The sequence below is a fragment of the Camelus ferus genome, chromosome 2, assembly GCF_009834535.1.
Source record: "Camelus ferus isolate YT-003-E chromosome 2, BCGSAC_Cfer_1.0, whole genome shotgun sequence".
Taxonomy (NCBI): Eukaryota; Metazoa; Chordata; class Mammalia; order Artiodactyla; family Camelidae; genus Camelus; species Camelus ferus.
The window spans coordinates 86098907-86119332 of record NC_045697.1 but is presented as its reverse complement, the minus strand read 5'-3'; the positions used below and the strand labels follow the sequence as shown (position 1 = coordinate 86119332).

The window sequence follows — 20426 nt, the reverse complement described above, 5'->3', positions numbered from 1 at the left end:
AAATCAAATACTATTTAGAAAATAAAAATATATTCAAATAATTAACAAGCTAACACACATATGTATAAACTGCTTTACAGTTTTCAGAATGTGTTTACAAATGTTATCTCATTTGATCTTCACAACACATATTTATGACTATTTTGTCAAATCATATAAGAGAACTGATTCTCAGTGGGTTGAGTGTTTGAGAGGATATGGTATTATTTTGTAAAGGTGGGACCCAAATCCTGATGCCTGGATTGTGTTCTGGTCACTATGTATGTTGTCAACCAGGAGAAATAACCTATAAATTATTTCTTCTAGGAATTGAGGTTGATTTGCAGCTGATTTCACTCTTGCCTGGTAATGTTTTGTAACCCACGTTCAGTTTGTGAAATACTTGAGTTGGCTTAGTGCTATAAATTGTGGCCAGAGAAATCAGAATTTGCAGTTTGAGGGGATCTTAACTTGATGTGCTGTAACCAGTAGGGCTATACAAGTGTACTAAATGTATATAGTGCAGAAATAATGCTAGCTTCTTAGGTTTTCCTAAACTAGTATCCACTAATTTCCTTTTTATCATATACGGAGGGAAATAAGACATTAAGGCTACAGAATTTTTGTTCATTAATCTTAATTCACATTCATTCATATTCAGGTGATTGTATTTAAAGGTTTTAAAAATAACATAAGGATTTTAATAGGAAATAAGCAATTTATGTTTTCAAGAAGGGCAGTCATGAATTTGTTGGAAAACAAGAATGCTGCTTAATTATATACCATTTTATTTGTTAGTTATGTGCAAACCTTGTACATTAAATGTGAAAATTTGTTAAAGGCACATATTGCTAAGAGTTTTATTTTAATAAGTCATATTAAATTAACTTAAAATTTAAATTGACTTAAAAATAAGTCATTTTTACTATATTTAAACAAAATTGAACACAATTATATCTAGGTCACTAGAATTTTACTTGGTGCTTTATTGTTGGCTGCCACAGCTTGGGGAAAAAAGTTCTATTTCTTGTAGTATCTTACTATCGGTTATACATATCAGCAGTAGTTGAAGGTGGCACCTTAAATTAATTGCATCTTCATTAGGAAAAATAAAAAAGCATAAGACTGTGAGGAAACACCTAAATGGTATGATGACATTATAGTCTCCCACTTGAGTATCAGTTACTCGAGCAGCGTGTTAAATGATTTACGCACGGTATTTAATACTAACGACAACTGTGTAATGCGCAGATGTTATTACTCCTAATTAACATAAGAAAACCGAGAATTGGAGACATTGAATAATTTGAACAAGACCACCAGGCCAGTAAATGGCCGGATCAGTTTTAGACCTTGGGAAAATAGTCAAACTAATTGGAGGTCCTAGGATTGAAGGCCTGGGCAGCCCACTAATAAATGCTAAAGTTTAATTCAGTTTATTCTAGAGACAGCCCTTGCCCTGAGACAGGAACCGCCTACTGGCTGTGTTAAAGTTACCGTAAACTTTGGCCCCGCCTCTCCGCCCGGCGCAGGCGGACTTCCTCCTGCCGCCGTTCGACATTTCTTCGCCGCGCTCCGCCCCTGCTCGGTTGCCTTCGCAGCCGCCTTCACTCGCCTGCGACCGCGTCGCCCCGAGTGACGTCACGGGTCTCGGCCCTTTTCATTGGTCCATTTCAATAGTCGCGGGATACTTGAACTGCATGAACAGCCGCCGCTCCGGCGGGCTGCTCGCTTCATTTCGGGGGCGTCCTTGACTCTCCACGCCCGCAGTGCCTGCCTCCGCCTTTTGGAACCTCCTCGGCCCTACGCGATCCCAAGCAGGCGGGCAGGCTGGCCCGGGCTGTGGCTGACGGGTACGGCTGGAGTGTTCCTTGGCGGGGTCGGCGGAACGAAGTGCACGCTGCTTGGCGCCGCAGGCTGATCCCGCCGCGCCCCTGGGAGCAGTGATGTTGGGCAGCTCCGCGCCCGGGCCTGCGGCCCGCGAGTCGGGCTCGGCGCTGCTAACATTGCAGCAGGCGGCGCTCCAGGAGGACCAGGAGAACATCAACCCCGAGAAAGCGGCGCCCGCCCAGCAGCCTCGGACCCGGGCTGGGCTGGCGGTATTGAAGGCTGGTAACTCGCGGGGTGCAGCGCCACAGCAGAGGCCTAAGACGCGACGGGTAAAGAGATGAGCGATATCTGTCCGACGGTGGGCCGAGCGGGAATTTTGCGTGGATTTAGCCGGCAGAGTGGCTAGAAAGCATTCGCTGGGCTTTTTGCGGGAGGCCAGGGTTTAGAGTCCCTTGACCCCTGGTTTTCTGGAGTGTGGGATGCCACGTTACTCCCATTAGTTTCACCCACTACTCTCCCTGCCAGCACTATGCATTTATGCTGCCTGTTTGCTCTCTGTTGGGAGTATTTTTCTATAGATAATGGGGTCAAACCAAGCCCTGCAACGTGAGTGTGGTCTTTACCCGCCTCCGCGCCTTTCTCTCGACTTTTAAGCCCCAGGCACTGCCCGGACCTCCTTCATCCTCCCCATATAGTTAAGACATTATCTCTTATTTTGGGAAAGGGTATAAAAAATACTTTGCTTTTGGTCAATTCCGCCATCTTACCGGATTTGCTCTGTTGCTCCACCCTGGGGCGAGAGAGGTGAACCACTTTGTTGCCATTTCTTTCCTAAATTATGTCATCTTTCTGCCTGCCACTCCACCCATCTCGTGGCCTTGATTAATTTTGCATAATTCCACTTAGCATGACTCTAAAACCTTTCCAGGAATGCCTGTGACAAATTAGAACATCCCTTGTTTCTCCAACTACTCAAATTTCCTTGCCTGGATTTTGCCCCAGAAAGTTTAATTTTCCTGATAATGCATTTGGGAGTAAACTCAGAGGCTGAGACCGGTAAGGGGATAAAAGCAAAACCATTAATAGGCTCAAAGCCAGTTATTTATTTTTTAGGTTGCACCTCTTAAGGATCTTCCTATAAATGATGAGCATGTCACTGTTCCTCCCTGGAAAGCAAACAGTAAACAGCCTCCATTTACCATTCATGTGGATGAAGCAGAAGAGACTCAGAAGAGGCCAGCTGAATCTAAAAAACCAGAAAGTGAAGATGTCTTGGCGTTTAATTCAGCTATTACTTTACCTGGACCAAGAAAACCACTGGTACCTCTTGATTACCCAATGGATGGTAGTTTTGGTAAGTTTACAGTATCTATATCAAATCAATGTAGTTATAATTATTAAATAGATTGGATTAATTATATTCTGTCTTTTAAGACATTATTTTACCGGATCCTTTCTACATTGTTAGGTTTAATGTATCAACTTTAGAAAGGGTGTGACTTATCTCAGACCTCACAGCTAATATGAGACCTAGTGACCTACAAAAGGATCCTAATCTGGTCCTTTTGGTACACTGCTAATCACATCAATTTCATCCCAGAATTAGATCTCACTCACTTTAATCTGACCCTGGAAATGTATGCTTGGTTGGGAGAATATATTTACTTTTATTCTTAAGACTCATTTTGTACATTACCACTTCAGAAAGTGCTATTTGAGGATGCAGCTTTGTGACAGCCAACATCTCTTACAGCTTTAAAATTTTGTTTCTGTAAAACCAGTCTAAGTAATCCTCTGATACCAGAGGAGGCCATTGTCCTGTGAGTTAGTAGTTGAACCATGAATGTTTGCATTTAACCACATGTAATATAGAGTAGCTGCTGCAAACGACTCTGCCTACAGTTTATGCTGCTTCTTTGCCATCAGGCTATTGAGTCACTGGACAGTTCATGAAATCCATTCTCAGTTTAGTTCTATTGATGAGGGGTGGTCTGGGAGGAGCAGGGAAGTCCTTTGGAAATAAAATAATTTTGTGTATTTTTATTTAAAATTTGCAACAGATTTTAACCTGAAAGTAAACCCTGAAGTAAGAATAATGGGTGATATTCTTTGCCTCTAAAAATAATTTAAATTTACAAAAAAAAGAATCACCCATTGATTGTAGTGTTAATATGTGTGAACATATAACAAATCTAATTTTCTCTTTTAACACATTTGTTAGCACTGCTTCTAGTTATTGCCTAGACTGTGCTTTGAGTATGTCAGACTTTGGGGTTCTGCAAACTCTTGTGACAAATCCTTGATATCTCAAAACTTGGATTTTAGCTTTGTCCTAACAGAACTGTATTCCTGTCATGGGAGATGAATGATACTTTAAAATAATACCTGCTCCTCAAACTCATTTTCCTGTTAATGGCCTATCAGTATTTTTTCTTTTTAATTAAAATTATTCCAAAGCTAAGTGAACAGAGGTACTAAAATCAGAATGAAATCTTCTATGTACTTTGTCATAAAAAGATTTTAGCTGGATAAAATAAATACTTTGGTAGTATGGGCCTCTTTACAAGGGCAATCACTTTTAGCTATTCAGTTTAACTATTAAATTTAACTTCGCTATTAAGTAGAAAATTGAAAGTGAACTTCATTGTACTTTTGAATTCTCCCAGAGTCACCACATACTATGGACATGTCAATTGTACTGGAAGATGAAAAGCCAGTGAGTGTTAATGAAGTACCAGACTACCACGAGGACATTCACACATACCTTAGGGAAATGGAGGTAAAGGCTCTCTGAATCCACTTCATACTTTATTCACTCTGTTGAAGTGAAATTGAGAGGATAATGTTTTCAAGTTTTTAACTGCCTGTGGAGTACTCTTATGCTATACTTATGTTTGTAGCATGTAGCATCTGTTAATGGCAGAATAATCTAATTGCAATTTTAACACTATACTAAGTAACTTTCTCAACAGGTTAAATGTAAGCCTAAAGTGGGTTACATGAAGAAACAGCCAGACATTACTAACAGTATGAGGGCTATCCTCGTGGACTGGTTAGTTGAAGTAGGAGAAGAATATAAACTACAGAATGAGACCCTGCATTTGGCTGTGAACTACATTGACAGGTTTCTTTCATCGATGTCTGTGTTGAGAGGAAAACTTCAGCTTGTGGGCACTGCTGCTATGCTGTTAGCCTCGTAAGTCCAACTTGGTTTGTTGGATTAAAAGTGGTTAGTAGTACTGTTTGTGTAGGGGAGAAATTGTGGTTTTTAAAGTGCGATTTTTAACATACTACACAAGGCAGAGAGTCAGCAACTATTTTAGGGGTGGTGTGGATGAAACTTTTAAAATTTAGGACATTACTGGATTTCGGGGTACCTTCTTGAGTGAACCTGGAGACTGGTGACATTTTATTAATACACTGGGACTGCATTACAAAGTGTGGTTCCTTCCATTGTAAAGTACTTTCTAGCATATAAGCAAAATCTCATCTTTTCATCAAGGCATGAAAACTAAAATATAAAGCATTTATTTTTCTGAGAAAATAACCTGAATTTTCAGTTATTTGAACTCTGGTATTGTTCCCATCTTGGGAAGTCTTGTGCCTCTCATTTATTTCTTTTGACTGCAGTGGAGAAATATTTGGGTCTTCTAATTAGCATTTACCCAATCTCCGCTAGAAATGGCCAAGTATCAGTGAAAACAGGCAACTGGTTCAGGGTATAGGTTTTGGGTTCATCCCATTTATTTTGCTTAAGGGATTTCAAGGGGGATAAACAAATTGCTTTTCCTTTAGATGGACTGATTACTTAAAATTTCTTCCACTGTAGAAAGTTTGAAGAAATATACCCGCCAGAAGTAGCAGAATTTGTATACATTACCGATGACACTTATACCAAGAAACAAGTTCTGAGAATGGAGCACCTAGTTTTGAAAGTCCTTGCTTTTGACTTAGCTGCACCAACAATAAATCAGTTTCTTACCCAGTACTTTCTACACCAGCAGTCTGCAAACTGCAAAGTTGAAAGTTTAGCAATGGTAAGTTCTTTTCATTTTGTTGAATGAAGATCTAAGGTCATAACTAGGGGCAAGCCCTAGTTTCATTATACAGCCTTAGTCAAGGGATTTAGTATTCTGGGCACAGATGAGTGCTGCAGTATGGAAGACAGCCTATCATTGGCAAGAGAAATATAAATTGTGAAAACACTAGAAGTAGTGGTATGAGGATGCAGTCTTGGGAAATGGTAGCCAAAAGAGTTGTTTTTAGAGCTATTACAAGGAAAAATACAGGATGAGAATGAAACAAAGCACTAAGATAGTGGATATATTTAAAGATGTGGCTATGGAGATTTCTTACTATGGTTGCTATAGAGCTAATCTTAAGACAAAAAAAGGGGTCAGAAGGCAAGAACCTGAGGTTTGAATTCCACAGCTCTTATGATTACAAAGTATATTTACTCTTTCATTCCAGTTTTTGGGAGAGTTAAGTTTGATAGATGCTGACCCATATCTGAAGTATTTGCCATCAGTCATCGCTGGAGCAGCCTTTCACTTAGCACTCTACACAGTCACGGGACAAAGCTGGGTATGTACAACGACGTCTTTACACGCTACCTCGTGACTTGTCACTTAAATGCTTGTGCCACACAAGTTAAATAATCACCCGATACAACTGATGGTTGTCTGGATGTACTGACCTGGAAAAGTTGTTCAACCATCCACACTGTTTAAAGCGTCTTAGTCTTACTTGTTTAATAGTATCTGTTTGTTAGGTAGAAAGCTTATTACTTGGATGTGAAAGGTGTGCTCAAAGAATTTGGGCCATGAGACCTGCTGCTGGCAGGGAAAATAGTAAAAACTGATCAAAATCAGCAAAAGAGATGGACTAATAGCTTGAGAAAATTGGAAGATCTGTTAGTTGGATTTGTTAGTACTGAAGTTTAACAAAACTCAAGCTTAATGCCAACTACTACCTTGTTGCGTTTATTGTCTGTTACTAAAAACAAACTCAATGGCTTTCTACTCCCTCCTGTAGCCTGAATCATTAGTACAAAAGACTGGATATACGCTGGAAACTCTTAAGCCTTGTCTCATGGACCTTCACCAGACCTACCTCAAAGCACCACAGCATGCACAACAGTCGATAAGAGAAAAGTACAAAAATCCAAAGTAAGAATTAACATGAATAGATATTAAAGAAGCTTGCTTTTCCAGGCTATCATATGGTTCAGAGATCGTTGACATTTGAACTTAATTATTAAGGGAGTGACAGATCAGGCACAGCCTCCTTAAGCTGTTCTCTTAGCAGGCCAGGTGTTTTGAATAGGCTGTAGTTAATGCTTTCTGTCCTGTTTTGTTTTGAGTGGGGGATTAGGTTTGTTTATTTATATGTATTTATTTCAGTGGAGGTACTAGGGATTGAACCCAGGACCTTGTGCATGCTAAGCAGGCACTCTACCCCTGAGCTATACCCTACCCCCTTCCTGTCCTTGGAGGAGGGAAAAGGAACGGGGTGCCCATACATGTTTGGGCTACCAGACAATGATTTTATAATTCTTAACTCAAGTAGACAGAAATAGCATTTCTGAGTTTCTGGTATGTTTCATTTCATGATCCGATTGACCCAATGAATGTTTACTAAATGTGGATTTTTTTCCCCACTTACAGGTATCATGGTGTTTCTCTCCTCAACCCACCAGAGACACTAAATGTGTAACAGTGAAAGACTGCCTTTGTTTTCTAAGATGTAAATCACTCAAAGTATATGGTGTACAGATTTTATCTTAGGTTTTAATTTTACAATCATTTCTGAATACAGAACTTGTGGTCAAGTACAAATTATGGTATCTATTACTTCTTAAATGGTTTTAATTTGTATATCTTTTGTACATGTAAGTATCTTAGATATTTGGCTAATTTTAAGTGGTTTTGTTAAAGTATTAATGATGCCAGCTGTCAGGATAATAAGAATTAATAAATTGATTTGGAAAACTTGGTTTGTAAGTAAAATTTAATTTGAAGTAAAAATTTGACTTCAGGATTTCACTCGGAAAAATTTAGTTTACTAAAGCATGGGGACTGGGAAGCTGTCTCCTAAAATCAGTTTTAGGAAAACAGACAGGTGCTGACATTCATTTCCATAAGAAGCTGGGTCAGTTGGTTGACCTGGGGCATCTCTTTCAGGCCTTTGTACACACTATGAAAATGCTTTTTCATTCATCAACTTGTACACTTTACATACCAAAGTGACAGTTATTTAAAACTTGTCTTAAAAGTTCTCCAGAGGTTTATTTTAAAAATCATAATGTAAAAAAAACTATATAAAGAAATGTCTTGATTTTATAATGGATTTTGTGAATAAAATAATACCCAAGGTTGTTAGCACTGAATAAATACCTTTTTAATAGTTATATACACAAATACACAACTATGTGAACTTTAATTAGTAGCTCTCTTCTTTCTTCTCTTTTTCACTGACTTTTTACTTGGTGCTTTTTCTTGTGTTGCACTGATGGTCTGTGTTCTGTGAACAAAGTAAATTAATAGTTTTAACAGTATATTAGTACCATTTTGCCTCCTATTTTGGGGATCTAAACCATGACCGCAGAATACTGTAAACTGCTAATGAAAAAGCTGTCTTTGTTTACAGTAGAGTAAGATGACAATAAAACCAGACAGCAAACCTCTAAGAAGTCTTTAAGTATATGTATACATATATACTTTTGAAATAAACCAGAAATTTGTTACCTTATTTTCTTCGGGTTCTTATCTGGTTCTAAAATGATCATTTCTTCTTCTTCACTGTCTGAGAGTACTATAGGGGCATCTTTAAGAAAAATGTTGAGAAAGGAATATAAGTAATCCCTTGGAAAGTTTCCACACAGAATTATACTGATGGTTCTAAAGCTCCATTTCCATTCAGGCAGAGCCCAGGCTACTCTGGGTAGAGGCTTATAGACCTGCTATTCAGTTCTTCCCTTCCCTCAGGTTATTCCTTGGAGCTCTGAAAAATGTATTCAAAATTAGCTACTCTGTTAGAATTTCCTAATTTTGAAGATCTAAATTTTTAATTTCTCCATATTATAAACAAAACTAGAAGGAAAATACCTAGAAGCAGAATTGCTGGGTCAAAAGGCATATACATTCTAAAATCATTACTGGCCATCTGTAGACTTTCTCACTTTGTTCATATGCTTTAGAAATGTTTTACCTACTCCATCCTCCCGATTATCTTAGTATTTCTGTGATGACATGGGAAAACTAAAGATTCATTCATACTTTTAACCAGCTTATATCAGTATAAATATATAGTAAATAAATACATGGAACAAGGTCTGGAAGAATAATACTAAATAGAAATAACCACTGGTAAAGCTGAATGGGGAGGGGGGTCCCCAATCAACAGGAATTTTGTTTTTTCCCTTACAAAAAACCCCAGCAGGCTCTTAGTGTTTACAGGTAATCATCTTCCTTGAAGGCAGGCAGGTATGTGCATTACACTTTACTATTTTCTCAGCCAAGTTTAGACATTTGGTACGTGTATCCTTTAGTTCTCCACCAGCCTACTTCCTAGATCCTTCCTTGTATGATTTCTGTTTTTAGTACATAAAAAAACAATGATTATTTTCCAGCATGAGCCAAGGAAGAAACTGGTTTTAAAAATAAAAACATCCACAGGTAAGAACAATTTCTCTAGTTCTACTGCTTTCAGAATACAAGGAACATCCAGCACTACCAGTATCTATGTACCTCTAGAATTGTATATGTTCTACAGCGGTCTAACATGGTAGCCACACGTGGCTATTTAACCTTATATCGACTAGAGTTAAAATTTAGAATTCTTCGGTTACACAGGCTACATTTCACTACTCAATGGCTACATGTGGCCACTATACTGGACGGTATAGAGAGATACAGAACATTCCTAATACTAATACGTTATGATACTGCCTCTTTATGTTTTGAGTCTAGAAACTACACAAAGGAAAATATGCAGGAATGAGTTTAAGGAACTCATCCCCTTAAAACTGGCCAGATAAATATACAGAAGGAAAAAACTTAAAAATGCCTCTACATTTACATACCAAAGAATACCACCACTCCACAGAGATAAGCATATTCCTTTAGAAAAGAACTGGAGTTAAGATTGCAGTTAGCCTCAACAGTTAAGCTGAAATTACAAAATATTTAGCCCCTCTAAAAAAAGTAACTGCTAATATAAAAGTAAGATCCATAGAGATACATATATATATACATATATGTGTGTGTGTATGTGTGTGTGTATATATATAACACATAGCCATAAAGTATCACATACCTTGGCTTCCAATATTAGAGATACCTACTCCAGTGTCCATTTTTATACTATCAAGAATGATTGCTTCATCACTGCCACCTTCATCATCGTCTTCCTTTTCAGAGTCTTCAAGGTCACCCCAGGAGTTTTCTATTCCCTCTCCAATTTGGGCGGTTCCAGGGGTCCATAGCACAGGTTTAGAAACACTTAGCAAGTTAAGTAAATTGAATAACAAAAATATCACTATTTGATGCAGTGCTGAAAAAGATGAATAGAAGTTTTCTACTTTAAGACTGATGGAAGTGTGCCTCAAATTCTCAGGAAAAAAGATTTACTAAGCATCTATGGCTGAACAATGAAGAAGAAAAATGTGTAACTGGTTAAGATTTTATGGACACAATGGGTGAGAAATATCAAGAGACACACTGGCTCTGAACATTTTAGTTGTAATAAATGTGTTGAATGAATGAACTTTAAGAACAATGTGTAACAGTGTATGAAGTACTTGATGCACTGAGATTAAAGAACAATTTTCCAAAGGAAAATGAAATGCTGTAAATTGGTTCTTATAATAGAGAAATTTCTGGTTTCTGTAGGATAGATGAAGAGAAGGTGAATGTTATACCATCAACTTAATATAATAAAACATTAATGTATCTTAAATGTTTTCAGAAAATAAATTTCAGTATGCAAACACTTCACAGAGCCCTAATAATGCCAAAAGTGTTGAGAATCTTTTTGTTACTGAAAAAAAAAAAATCCAATAAAGATACACTTCTGAAGGAGGTTCAGCTTCCGAAATGATTTCTTCTGCTTTTTCCTCTACATCGGAGGTATCAATTGGGGCCTTTTCCATTTTAAATGCTGTGATCCTTTGATTGGCTATCGACTCCGCAAAGCCAAACTTGCCACCTTCTTTCCTGTGTGGATTTTTTGGGGGAGTGGGGAGCAAAGGGGGAATGAGAGATGGGAGAGAAGATAGGAAGGGGGGAAAAAGTTAATTATTTTATCCTTTTGATAGATGAGAAATATTGGGTGAGAAATTAAGTAACTTAACCTCACCAATTTATTATGCCTATCAAGAGCGATAAGAAGTTACTATAATTAACCACTTATTAAATCATGTGCCAGGCACATGCTATGGGCTTAAAGTATATTATTCTCCAATCCTCAAACCAGCCCTACCAGGTAGGCATTAACCTCCCATATTACAGAAGAAGACACTGAAGTGCTGGGTTATCGATGTTGCTTAATGTCACACAGTAAGAAGAGACTGTAATCAACACCAGTTTGTGTTCTCTCTGTTAATGTGAGTTATCAGATTCTTTTTTCCTAAGAAAATGTTAATTTTTCTAAAAGAAAAATGTTATGTGGCTTTTCAGTTCAGACTGTTCAAACTGTAATACAATATAACAAATAGTTTCATTAACTTTCAAAAAACATTTAGTACATGCAACTGAGATTAACAGATAAGGAAAGACTGAGTGTAAAAACTGGTTATGCTTGTGTAAGAAAGGTCCTTAACAGAAAAAAATCTATAAAAAGACCATTCAGTTCTAAAAAAAATTAAACTTACCTAACTTTCTGGTCGTTCTCCAAAGCTTTCTGTATTAGCTCTGTAATTTCCATTACTTTCACACCAGCTATTTTACTACATCTCAAAACCTATTTATAAAATAAGTGAATTCTGTTATTTAGAGACAATAAATCAAACAGCTTTCTCTAACAAAACAAAAAACGTGAGATTAGTTTTTTGACCTTTAAAAATTAAGCCTTTTTTTTCATAATAATACAACGAACATGAACATAATACAATGTAAACACAAATTAAGTCAAGATGTGAGAGTTATTTTTAGATGATGTCAAGGGAACTCACCCAAAAACTCTTCTATGACAATGTAAAAGTGACCACAGCAGAGGCCACAGACACACATGTTCAGGGATGCACTAACTTACTTTCTGTATGACTGATCCACAGTTCTGTTCAAGACATGGCTGCACAGTAACCCCCAGGAAGCTTTTATAAAGTAAAGATTCCCAGGCCTCAGGGACCTAATGGATTAGAATCCTTGGAAACAGGGATCTATCTGGTAGTGGTCACGATGCTGGTAATAATGACTGATGATGATAACAGACACTAACATTTACTGCACACTTAATGTATGTTACACGGTACAATATGCCCATATCTATTCTTATATCCTCCTAACAAGAGGGTGTTGACAGTAACATTATTCCCTGTTTCACAAATAAAGAGACTGAGGCACAAACCTGAAATCACCTGCTGGTCACTTAGTGTAAAGCAGAGCTGGAATTCCAAACTAAGCCGTTTCTGTGCTCTTAGCCACCTGCACTGTGTGCTACATGGCAGTCTATCTCCTACAAGCCCCCATGTGAATCCTGCACGTAGCTGCGTCTGAGAACAACTGCTCACGGCACACAAATTCCCAAAGTCAAACCATATTTTTACCCCAATTTCTACTTTTTTACACTTAAAAAAAAATAGGGATATAAATTTCTTTCCTCACTGGAAGGAAAAAAGTATTCCTCTACCTTGAAGGTTTAGACTCTGCAGGGCCATCTATGGGAGCAGCAAGGGAGCAAGGAGGACCCCTTGTAGCCACAAGTCAACAGAGCATAACGACAGTACTGAAGCCAGATTCTAACACATCCTAGAATCTGTCATTGAAAATATCTTTGTTGGATTTCAGTTAAAAAACAAGAAAAAGTTTCTAAAAGGAAGAGAGCCGTTCTTAATGGAATACTAGTCAAAGCACTGACTTGATCTTTCAGCAGCATTATCCCACCACTGGACTGGATGGTACAAATCTCTCGATGTTTATTCATGGCAATCACCAGCAAGCCATCCATTACACGTTCCTCTCGCTCATTGGGATCCACCAGTAAGTATGTCCTGAAATAAATGTTAAATATGAGGCTGAATGCTTGTCAATTTTAACATAATGAAGTTTTTAAAAAGACAGCATTATAATAAAGTCAATGCTGTGAAGTTCTGAGCCTATGAATGTGAGTCACTTTAATGTGAAATGAGACAAAAGAATTATTATAACATTAATTTTAAAGTTTCCCTAATATCCTGTACTTTGAATTTCTTCCAGGTTCTACCAGCTCATTAAAAAAAAAACACTATTTCCACACTGTGCAATGTTAGCCTTTATTCAAGGTGTCAAGTCCTTGGAATGTGGCTGGTTCAAATTGAGATGTACTATTAATGTAAAATACTGTATTTCAAAGACTTAGTAGAAATAAAATGTAAAATATCTCATGAATAATTTTTAAGATAGTGATTACATGTTAAAATAATATTTTAGATATATTAAGTAAAATAAAATACATCAAAATTAATTTTAACTGTTTCCTTTTACCTTTTAAATGTGGCTATTAAAATTACATGCATGGCTCATGTAATTCTACTGTACAGTGCTGGTCTAGTTCCCGCTAATAAAATTCTATACAATGACTGAACAATGAAAGATTTTCTCCAGTTCTTATTCATAAAGTTACTAAAATATTTACACCCCTCTTTGTTTATTAAGAAATTTAAGGCTTGAGCTCTCATTTGAAGACAACTTACATGGACCTAAGCTTCCAGGTTTTCTGTTGTAGGGTGAATTAGCAGTGAGTTGTGAAGAAACAGCTGTAGAGCTGAAGAAAACTAGATTTTTTTCCCATTTCTGAACCATCCCCCATGTGACGTGCTCCTATAACTACTTCATCTGGTAAGCTCCAAAGTCCTCTGTCTTCCATTAATCCGCAGTACTTCTCATCACACTTTACCAAGCTAGAGCCTAACATCTGTACATCTCTAGGAAAGACACACACTACCACACTGCAGTAAATGCATAAATTTATAAGAAAGCCATGAAAAGACAAACGTGAAGCCTCTTCATTATGGGAGAGTTTCTCACTTCCACTGAGAAAGTGCTTTGCCAACTGATGCTCTTACAAAGAAAAAACTATAAGGTGCTTTAGTATTAAAGGAGGGGTTTGTTCACTTGTCTACGGCACATCTGAGCAGAACAAAAAAGTTCATGGCTGCATTTATAACTTCAGCCCATGACAAGGATGAGACTTACCCCTGCTGGAAGAAGGCAAAGCTGACACAAATCGGCATGTGGTGGATGCTCAATGGGACAGGATCACGTTCTTCAGGTGTGTACTGTGTGAAAATAAAAGTTTGAATAATTACAGCCACTAAGTTATAAACAGACAAAAAAAAATCATCTTGTACAACAAATATCAAAATAAAAAATAAAATCCCTTGAATCCTCAGTGAGTACCTAAATAACTTTTGCGATTACCTATTTGACTTTGCCATTCATGTGCCTTAAAACTTTACGCATTTGTCAAAAAGCTTTATAGAGGTATAATTTACAAACCATAAAATCCCCTCACTGTTAGTAAATTATTCACTTTTTAGTAAATATATAGCTGTGTAACTATCACCTTCCAGGTGTTTGTTTCTAATGGGTTTTTGGCACAGAGTAAGCACAAGCATCTCACTGGGAACACATGAAAATAATGTATTTTTCACACATGCCCCCTAAGCATAAGCCAACCACTTCATCTAATGCTCAATGCAAAGAAGCCATCTAGTTCTATTCTAGAACTAGAGTGTGCTTTCACTGACAAACATGTCAACACAGGAGATTTGAGTGATTTCAAGGGCACCTGTGACCATATTTAGTTTTTGCATTGTGAATAAATTTTAGGACATATCTAATTGCCATTTACTATGGGGCTTCATTAAATACAAGTTGTCTGCACATCAAGGATATTCATTCATTCATAAGAAGGAGCCTGGCTCACATGGTGGGAGCTTACCAGTGTTACTTCATCTCCTTGGACAGAGACATCAGGCCTTCGGAAGTGACATAAGGCTACAATTGCAGCAATGCTGGCAGCATCAATAATATTTCCATCATGATTTAATAAATGCAGATCCACACGTATTTGCCAAACCTGAATGTGAATTTAAAACAAGACTAAATCCTAAATCACACCAGAGGTTATTTATAAAGAAAAGTAACACTATGTGCAAATTTTTCTCTTGCTATTAAAACATGCAGTTACTCTTTCTATTGTATCAATAAAAATATATTTAGAAAAATGTTAAGCCAGACCAACATCTGAAATACTAATAGTTCATTTCTCTATGAGTCATTTGACAACAGTAAAATATCTACTCTGAGTAAACAGAACCATTCTATATTTAGTGCAAAGATTCTCCTAACTGCAAGACTAGTTATGTTTTAATTGTGTCTCCTTAATGAAAAACCACAAACTCAGGTTTTATTTGGCAGTATTTATGATAATCTTACAAGTAACGCAAATAGGAAGTATCAGTGCAATATACTGAGAGTAAGATTTCCAATGTCAGACTACCACTGACTCACTATGTGGCCCTGTATAAGTCAATAAACCTACCCGAATGAAAGATTTAATCAGTTCTTCAGTTTTTCATCCATAAAGAAAGGAAAACATTACCTGCTTCTATCAACTCACTTAAATAACATAAAAAAAATAGATGAGAACATGTGAAAAGCCACATGTTCTTTGAATAAGAAATTTGTATACAAATCCAAGTTCCTACTTCCACCAATGTTTTTTGCCCCCTCAGGGAGACATGACGCAAGGTTCTATGGGTAGCACTGAGGAACATACGATGTGAAGTGAACTAGTATAAAACTGAGTTAATTGAAGCTCTGAGAATCAAAGTCTAGATACAGGGATCCATGAACTGATAATACTCATCCTAAGATTAAGAACTTTGGGCATATTCCCCACCTTTTCACCAGCAACAACACAGAGAGATTCAGTGTCTATACACTTCGAATTTCTTAGACATCTTTCCAAGAGGCGATTCAACTTCACCAAGAGATCTGACTGCCTATGAAAATAGGAATGGGCTAAGGTCATGAAATATAACACCAGGCATTAAAACAATAGTTCACCCCTGTTAGGCTCTCCTCTGGCTAAAGCAGCCTAAGAAAAAAATTTAAATACCTGCCAGGTTCAAAAGCTGGGGCAGCCATCTGAGAGAGTTCAAGGTTGAAAAAAAGAATACCTTCTGTTGCCCTATTGAGTTTTGGAGAAACAAGTTCACAGGAAACCTGTCCAAGAACTCTGCAAAGATAAAGTACAAATCTGTTAACTAAATGTACTTCCTTTACAATTAAAGAGAAAAAAAAGGAAGTCTAGAACAGACACCTGTTAAGTTTCAATCTTATACTGTGCTGAGTAATAACATGTTCACCATGCTATATCATTAGAGGCTGAAGTTACATATAAAGTATAGTAGTAGAATGTATATAGAAAGAAAACACATGGCTGGCATACCCAAAGAGATGACAGGAAAAAACATTTCTCATTACAACACTGACTATTCCACAGATTTTTAAAAGAGTCAATGACCATTACTTCTCTTTTCTAAAACAAACATTTAGTGATAAAAGATGGCATGCACACTTGAGACTTCTGTAGTTTTCATATGGCAAGGTTCAGCAACATTATTTGACCAATATCCTCACAACTTCCAAGTGAATATTAAAAACCTATTTCTCATGTCATTCCAGAAAAGGAGGAAAGCAGGCCCTATTTAATGACAACAAATGCAGGAACAAATTCAGTGCAATCACTGCTGGTCATATATATAATTCCTAAAGGTCAGAAAGAGCTATGTGATCCTCGTGTGACGAAAAAATATATTCCTGATTAAAAATTTAAAGTGTGACGATAAAACCAAAGTCTTGCATTAAAGAAAATACACTTATTTTTGGCAACTGAAAGTACTATCCAGACTTCTCAGCTACTTTGTAAACTGAATCAATAAATTTAAATTTCTCCCTACTGAGCTTATACCTAATTTGAACCTATTGTTACCTTGTTTTTCCAAGTTCCACAATGCAGCACCCATAATCTGTTCCAAATGTGATCTTGATGTTCCTATAATCATAGGTTTGTCTGCCATCCAGCCGCTGTAAGCACAACATTCACTCGTTTATTCCTAATACAAATATTTATTGAGCAGTTATTTTGTGCCAGGCACTGGGCTAAGCACTAGGAGAAAAGTAGGATCCTAACCATTCCACATAGGAGAGTGGAAACTTGGTGCCTGGGCATTGAGTGGCTGTAGTGACCAGAGCCTTCAAAAGATTCCACTGGAGACAAATAAATACTTCGAGCGGGGTGGGGGTTGTTTTGTGGGGTTGGGGAACAAGTCGATCGCAGCCCCAAGGGCTCCCGGGGCCTGCCCGTACGCCCAAAGCGGAAGGCTGCGCGCGGGCCGCTGTGCGACCCCAGCGCTCCTGCAGCGCCAAGTTCCCGGTTTACCTTTTTCTCTTCGATGGCACGGAGTAAAAAGCGGCGCTCGCAGTTTGAGAGTGGTGTCTCCTTCATGCTGTCGGGTCAAGGGATCCACTGGCACTGGACTCCGTGGGGAAAAGAGAATCCGAGCCACTTCACGCGCGCTGCTCGCACCGCGGCGCAGGACGTTTACGTCATCAAAGCGCGGCGGCTGACGGTGGGAAAGCAAACGCTGAGCGCGCTAGTGCGCAGGCTCAAAGCGAAGTTCGAAAGGGCCGAGCTGGGCGAGGGAAGCCGAAGGGCTTAGGGAGGCTGAATTCTGAACGGAGAGGTCTTTTTTCTTTTATTTTGAAGTGTAGGGGAGAAAAGGATCCCAAGTAACCACCAGTGATAGAAATTAGTATCAGTGTAGCACTCTCACTCTTCATCGTATCCTCGGTTCTAGCAGGATAGGCTAGACAGGTATTGCTGTTTTACAGATGAGAAGTTGAGGGCTGACCGCTAGAAAGCTGCAGAGGCAGAGTTTGTATCAGATTCTTTGGAGAAACGCTGTAATGAAAGGGCGTAAGTGGAAAGGAGGAGGGAGAAGAAAGTTGAGACGGTGAGTTGGGGCATTAATACGGGCTGACGGTGAAAGCTTGTAGACCTGAGTTGACAAGAATTAAGAATATTTTCAGTTTGTAACTAATGGTGTTATAGCTGCCATTGGATGAAACAAGAGTTGCTATTTATTTTTTTTTACAGTTCCTCCAGTCATTTTAAGGTATAAACTTATTTTTATAGACACAGAGAAACTTAAGTGTGTTCATGTTGCCAATCATTTGGCTTTTGGGGAGAGGCAGTATCAAATAGTACAGATCTTCCTTCACTTACATGGAATTTATGTCCAGATAAACCCATCCTAAATCGAAAAGACATTACCTAAACTAGGAACCTCACAGCTTAGCCTTGCCTACCTTAAACGTTCTCAGAGCAGTTGCATTAGCCTACAGTTGTGCAAAATCATCTACCACAAAGCCTATTTTATAATAAAATGTTCAATATCTCATGTAATTTATTGTACCGAACATGAAAAACATGCAATCCATGTACTCTGTAAGTTACTTACATTATTTGTGAGGGCCTCCTGTGTCCCAAGAATAATTCAAGTGCTGGATAAACAGGGTGGACAAGATCCTGTTCCATAGGAATTTCCATTCTCTTTGGAGACAAACAATGAAAACCTACACAAGTAAAACAATTTCACATACGAAATTCTGAGACTGAGGATGCTGTTTTAATAGAGCTACTTGCAGGAAGAGGTCACTTTATAGAGGTGACATTTGAGTTAGTAAGTCCTTCATGATGGGGAGGAGCAGACAGGATATTATCTGCAGGAAAGGAAAGTGTTTCAAGAAGACACTTGTTGTTTTTCAAGACTCATCCTGGAAAACACGTAGTTAATATCTGAAAAGATTTTTAAATAATTTCTCCTATTATTATTTTTTCCTATATGTTTCCTATATATTCAGAGTAATAAAAAAATATCAGTCTTCAGCTTATAATAAATACAACAAAATGAGAGGGAAGAGAAGCAGGGGATACGTTGATTTCCACTGCACTCAGATTGTTGTAATGTGTGGGTAATTCAGGACACAAAGAAAAGTATGAATATGGCTCTGTCTCAGGCATGTGACAGAAGACCTTTGATCTCATCTATGAAAAGAAGATTCATACCCACTGATAAAAATCTGTAGGAAATTATGCGGTTTAGTGTCTAAACAATGACTACATTCCAGAAAAATTCTGTGCCAATTAGATTTATACAAATAAAATCATATCTGAAATAGAATTAGAAATAAAATAATAAAAGTAGAATGTATAATTGTGGCTTAAACTTGTAACTCAAATAACTATTATGAGAATAATGCCCCCCCAATGCCCTGTCCTAATTCCAGGAATCTATGTTACCATGTAAGGCAAAAGTTATTCAGCAGCTGTGATTAAATGAAGGATTTCAGGATGGGGAGATTATCTAGGTGGACCCAATGTAATCACAAGGGTGCTTATAAGAGGGAGATGGGAGAGGAAGGGAATGAGACAACAGAAACAGAGGTTAGTGATGAGAGAAGATGCTATATCTCTGGCTTTGAAAATTGAGGAAGGGCCCACAAACCAAGGAATGTGGGCAGCTAAAAACTGGAACAGGCGAAAGAATGGATTCCTCCTCCAAAATGAACATCGCCTTGGGGACACATTTAGACTTCTGACCTTCAGAAATGTAAGGTAATAAATTTATGTTGCTTTGAGCCACTAAGTTTGAAATAATTTGTTAAAGCAGCAATAGGAAACTAGTATGGATTGCCAGATAGAATACAGGCTGCTAAGTTACAATTGAATCTCAGATAAACAACAAGTTTTTTTAGTATAAGCGTTTTCAATTTGCCCCAAATACTGCATCATACATACTTATACTAAAACATAATTTGTTGTTTATCTGAAATTCAAGTGTAACTGGGCATCCTATATTTTTAAACTAAATCTGGCAACCCTAAACTATTATATTTTGCCTTGTTTATTCATACATGTATTAATTTCTATCTCTAATTTTATATACCAAGTCTTCTTAAAGGAAGATGCCTGTGTTCATCTTAGATTATATTGTTGTGGGAATTAGAGTATTCATGAAGCTATTTTTACCTGAAACTTCCTCATTGCAGTGTGAAGATATGTAGTTGAAAATAACCGGTGGCAAAGGCGCTTTTCTGTGTTAGTAGTAACTTCCTCTCCTGCATAAAAGAGAAGTCTACAGATAACATCTCATAATTTTAAGGCTATAAGGGGTCTGAAGGATCATCTAGTACAGGGCTTACAAAGTCAAATGGCTCCAGGGTCCAGGCAGATTATAAATGAATGAAGGTGACCAGTTATGGGACTGCCAGAAGTGATGGGGACCATGGTTCCCTACAGGACACATGACCTATCTAAAGGGATCCAAATACTGTTAAAACTCTCTG

General features: G+C 37.8%; 3 protein-coding genes across 3 annotated transcripts in view; 2 read left to right on the top strand and 1 right to left on the bottom strand.

The window, feature by feature from the left end:
• Positions 1 to 11: 11 nt before the first annotated feature.
• On the top strand, positions 12 to 7803 carry CCNA2 (cyclin A2). The gene is made up of 8 exons (XM_006180700.3): positions 12 to 2138; positions 2923 to 3163; positions 4476 to 4588; positions 4782 to 5005; positions 5639 to 5846; positions 6280 to 6393; positions 6844 to 6977; positions 7476 to 7803. The coding sequence occupies exons 1-8, from the start codon at positions 1926 to 1928 to the stop codon at positions 7522 to 7524; spliced, it is 1296 nt and encodes a 431-aa protein (XP_006180762.1). The 5' UTR covers positions 12 to 1925; the 3' UTR covers positions 7525 to 7803.
• A 383-nt stretch (positions 7804 to 8186) lies between these two features.
• Positions 8187 to 17626, bottom strand: EXOSC9 (exosome component 9). The gene is made up of 12 exons (XM_006180699.2): positions 17458 to 17626; positions 17008 to 17102; positions 16132 to 16251; positions 15913 to 16015; positions 14950 to 15087; positions 14202 to 14284; positions 12886 to 13018; positions 11681 to 11769; positions 10878 to 11024; positions 10126 to 10310; positions 8556 to 8634; positions 8187 to 8331 (listed from the first exon to the last, which is right to left on the bottom strand). The coding sequence occupies exons 1-12, from the start codon at positions 17521 to 17523 to the stop codon at positions 8247 to 8249; spliced, it is 1323 nt and encodes a 440-aa protein (XP_006180761.1). The 5' UTR covers positions 17524 to 17626; the 3' UTR covers positions 8187 to 8246.
• Positions 17627 to 17636: 10 nt separating this feature from the next.
• The window catches only part of TMEM155 (transmembrane protein 155), a 45720-nt gene continuing 42930 nt past the window's right edge, over positions 17637 to 20426 (top strand). The window contains 1 exon segment of the mRNA XM_032462740.1: positions 17637 to 19695. The gene's annotated coding sequence lies outside the window, so the exon portion shown is untranslated.

Coding starts and splice junctions, on each gene's coding strand:
- CCNA2 (XM_006180700.3), top strand. CDS start 1,926: ATGTTGGGCAGCTCCGCGCCCGGGCCTGCGGCCCGCGAGTCGGGCTCG. Junction 5,847..6,279: donor AAGTTGAAAGTTTAGCAATG/GTAAGTTCTTTT, acceptor CTTTCATTCCAG/TTTTTGGGAGAGTTAAGTTT. Junction 6,394..6,843: donor CAGTCACGGGACAAAGCTGG/GTATGTACAACG, acceptor TCCCTCCTGTAG/CCTGAATCATTAGTACAAAA.
- EXOSC9 (XM_006180699.2), bottom strand. CDS start 17,523: ATGAAGGAGACACCACTCTCAAACTGCGAGCGCCGCTTTTTACTCCGT. Junction 16,252..17,007: donor GTGGAACTTGGAAAAACAAG/GTAACAATAGGT, acceptor TTATCTTTGCAG/AGTTCTTGGACAGGTTTCCT. Junction 11,025..11,680: donor GAGAACGACCAGAAAGTTAG/GTAAGTTTAATT, acceptor AAATCCACACAG/GAAAGAAGGTGGCAAGTTTG.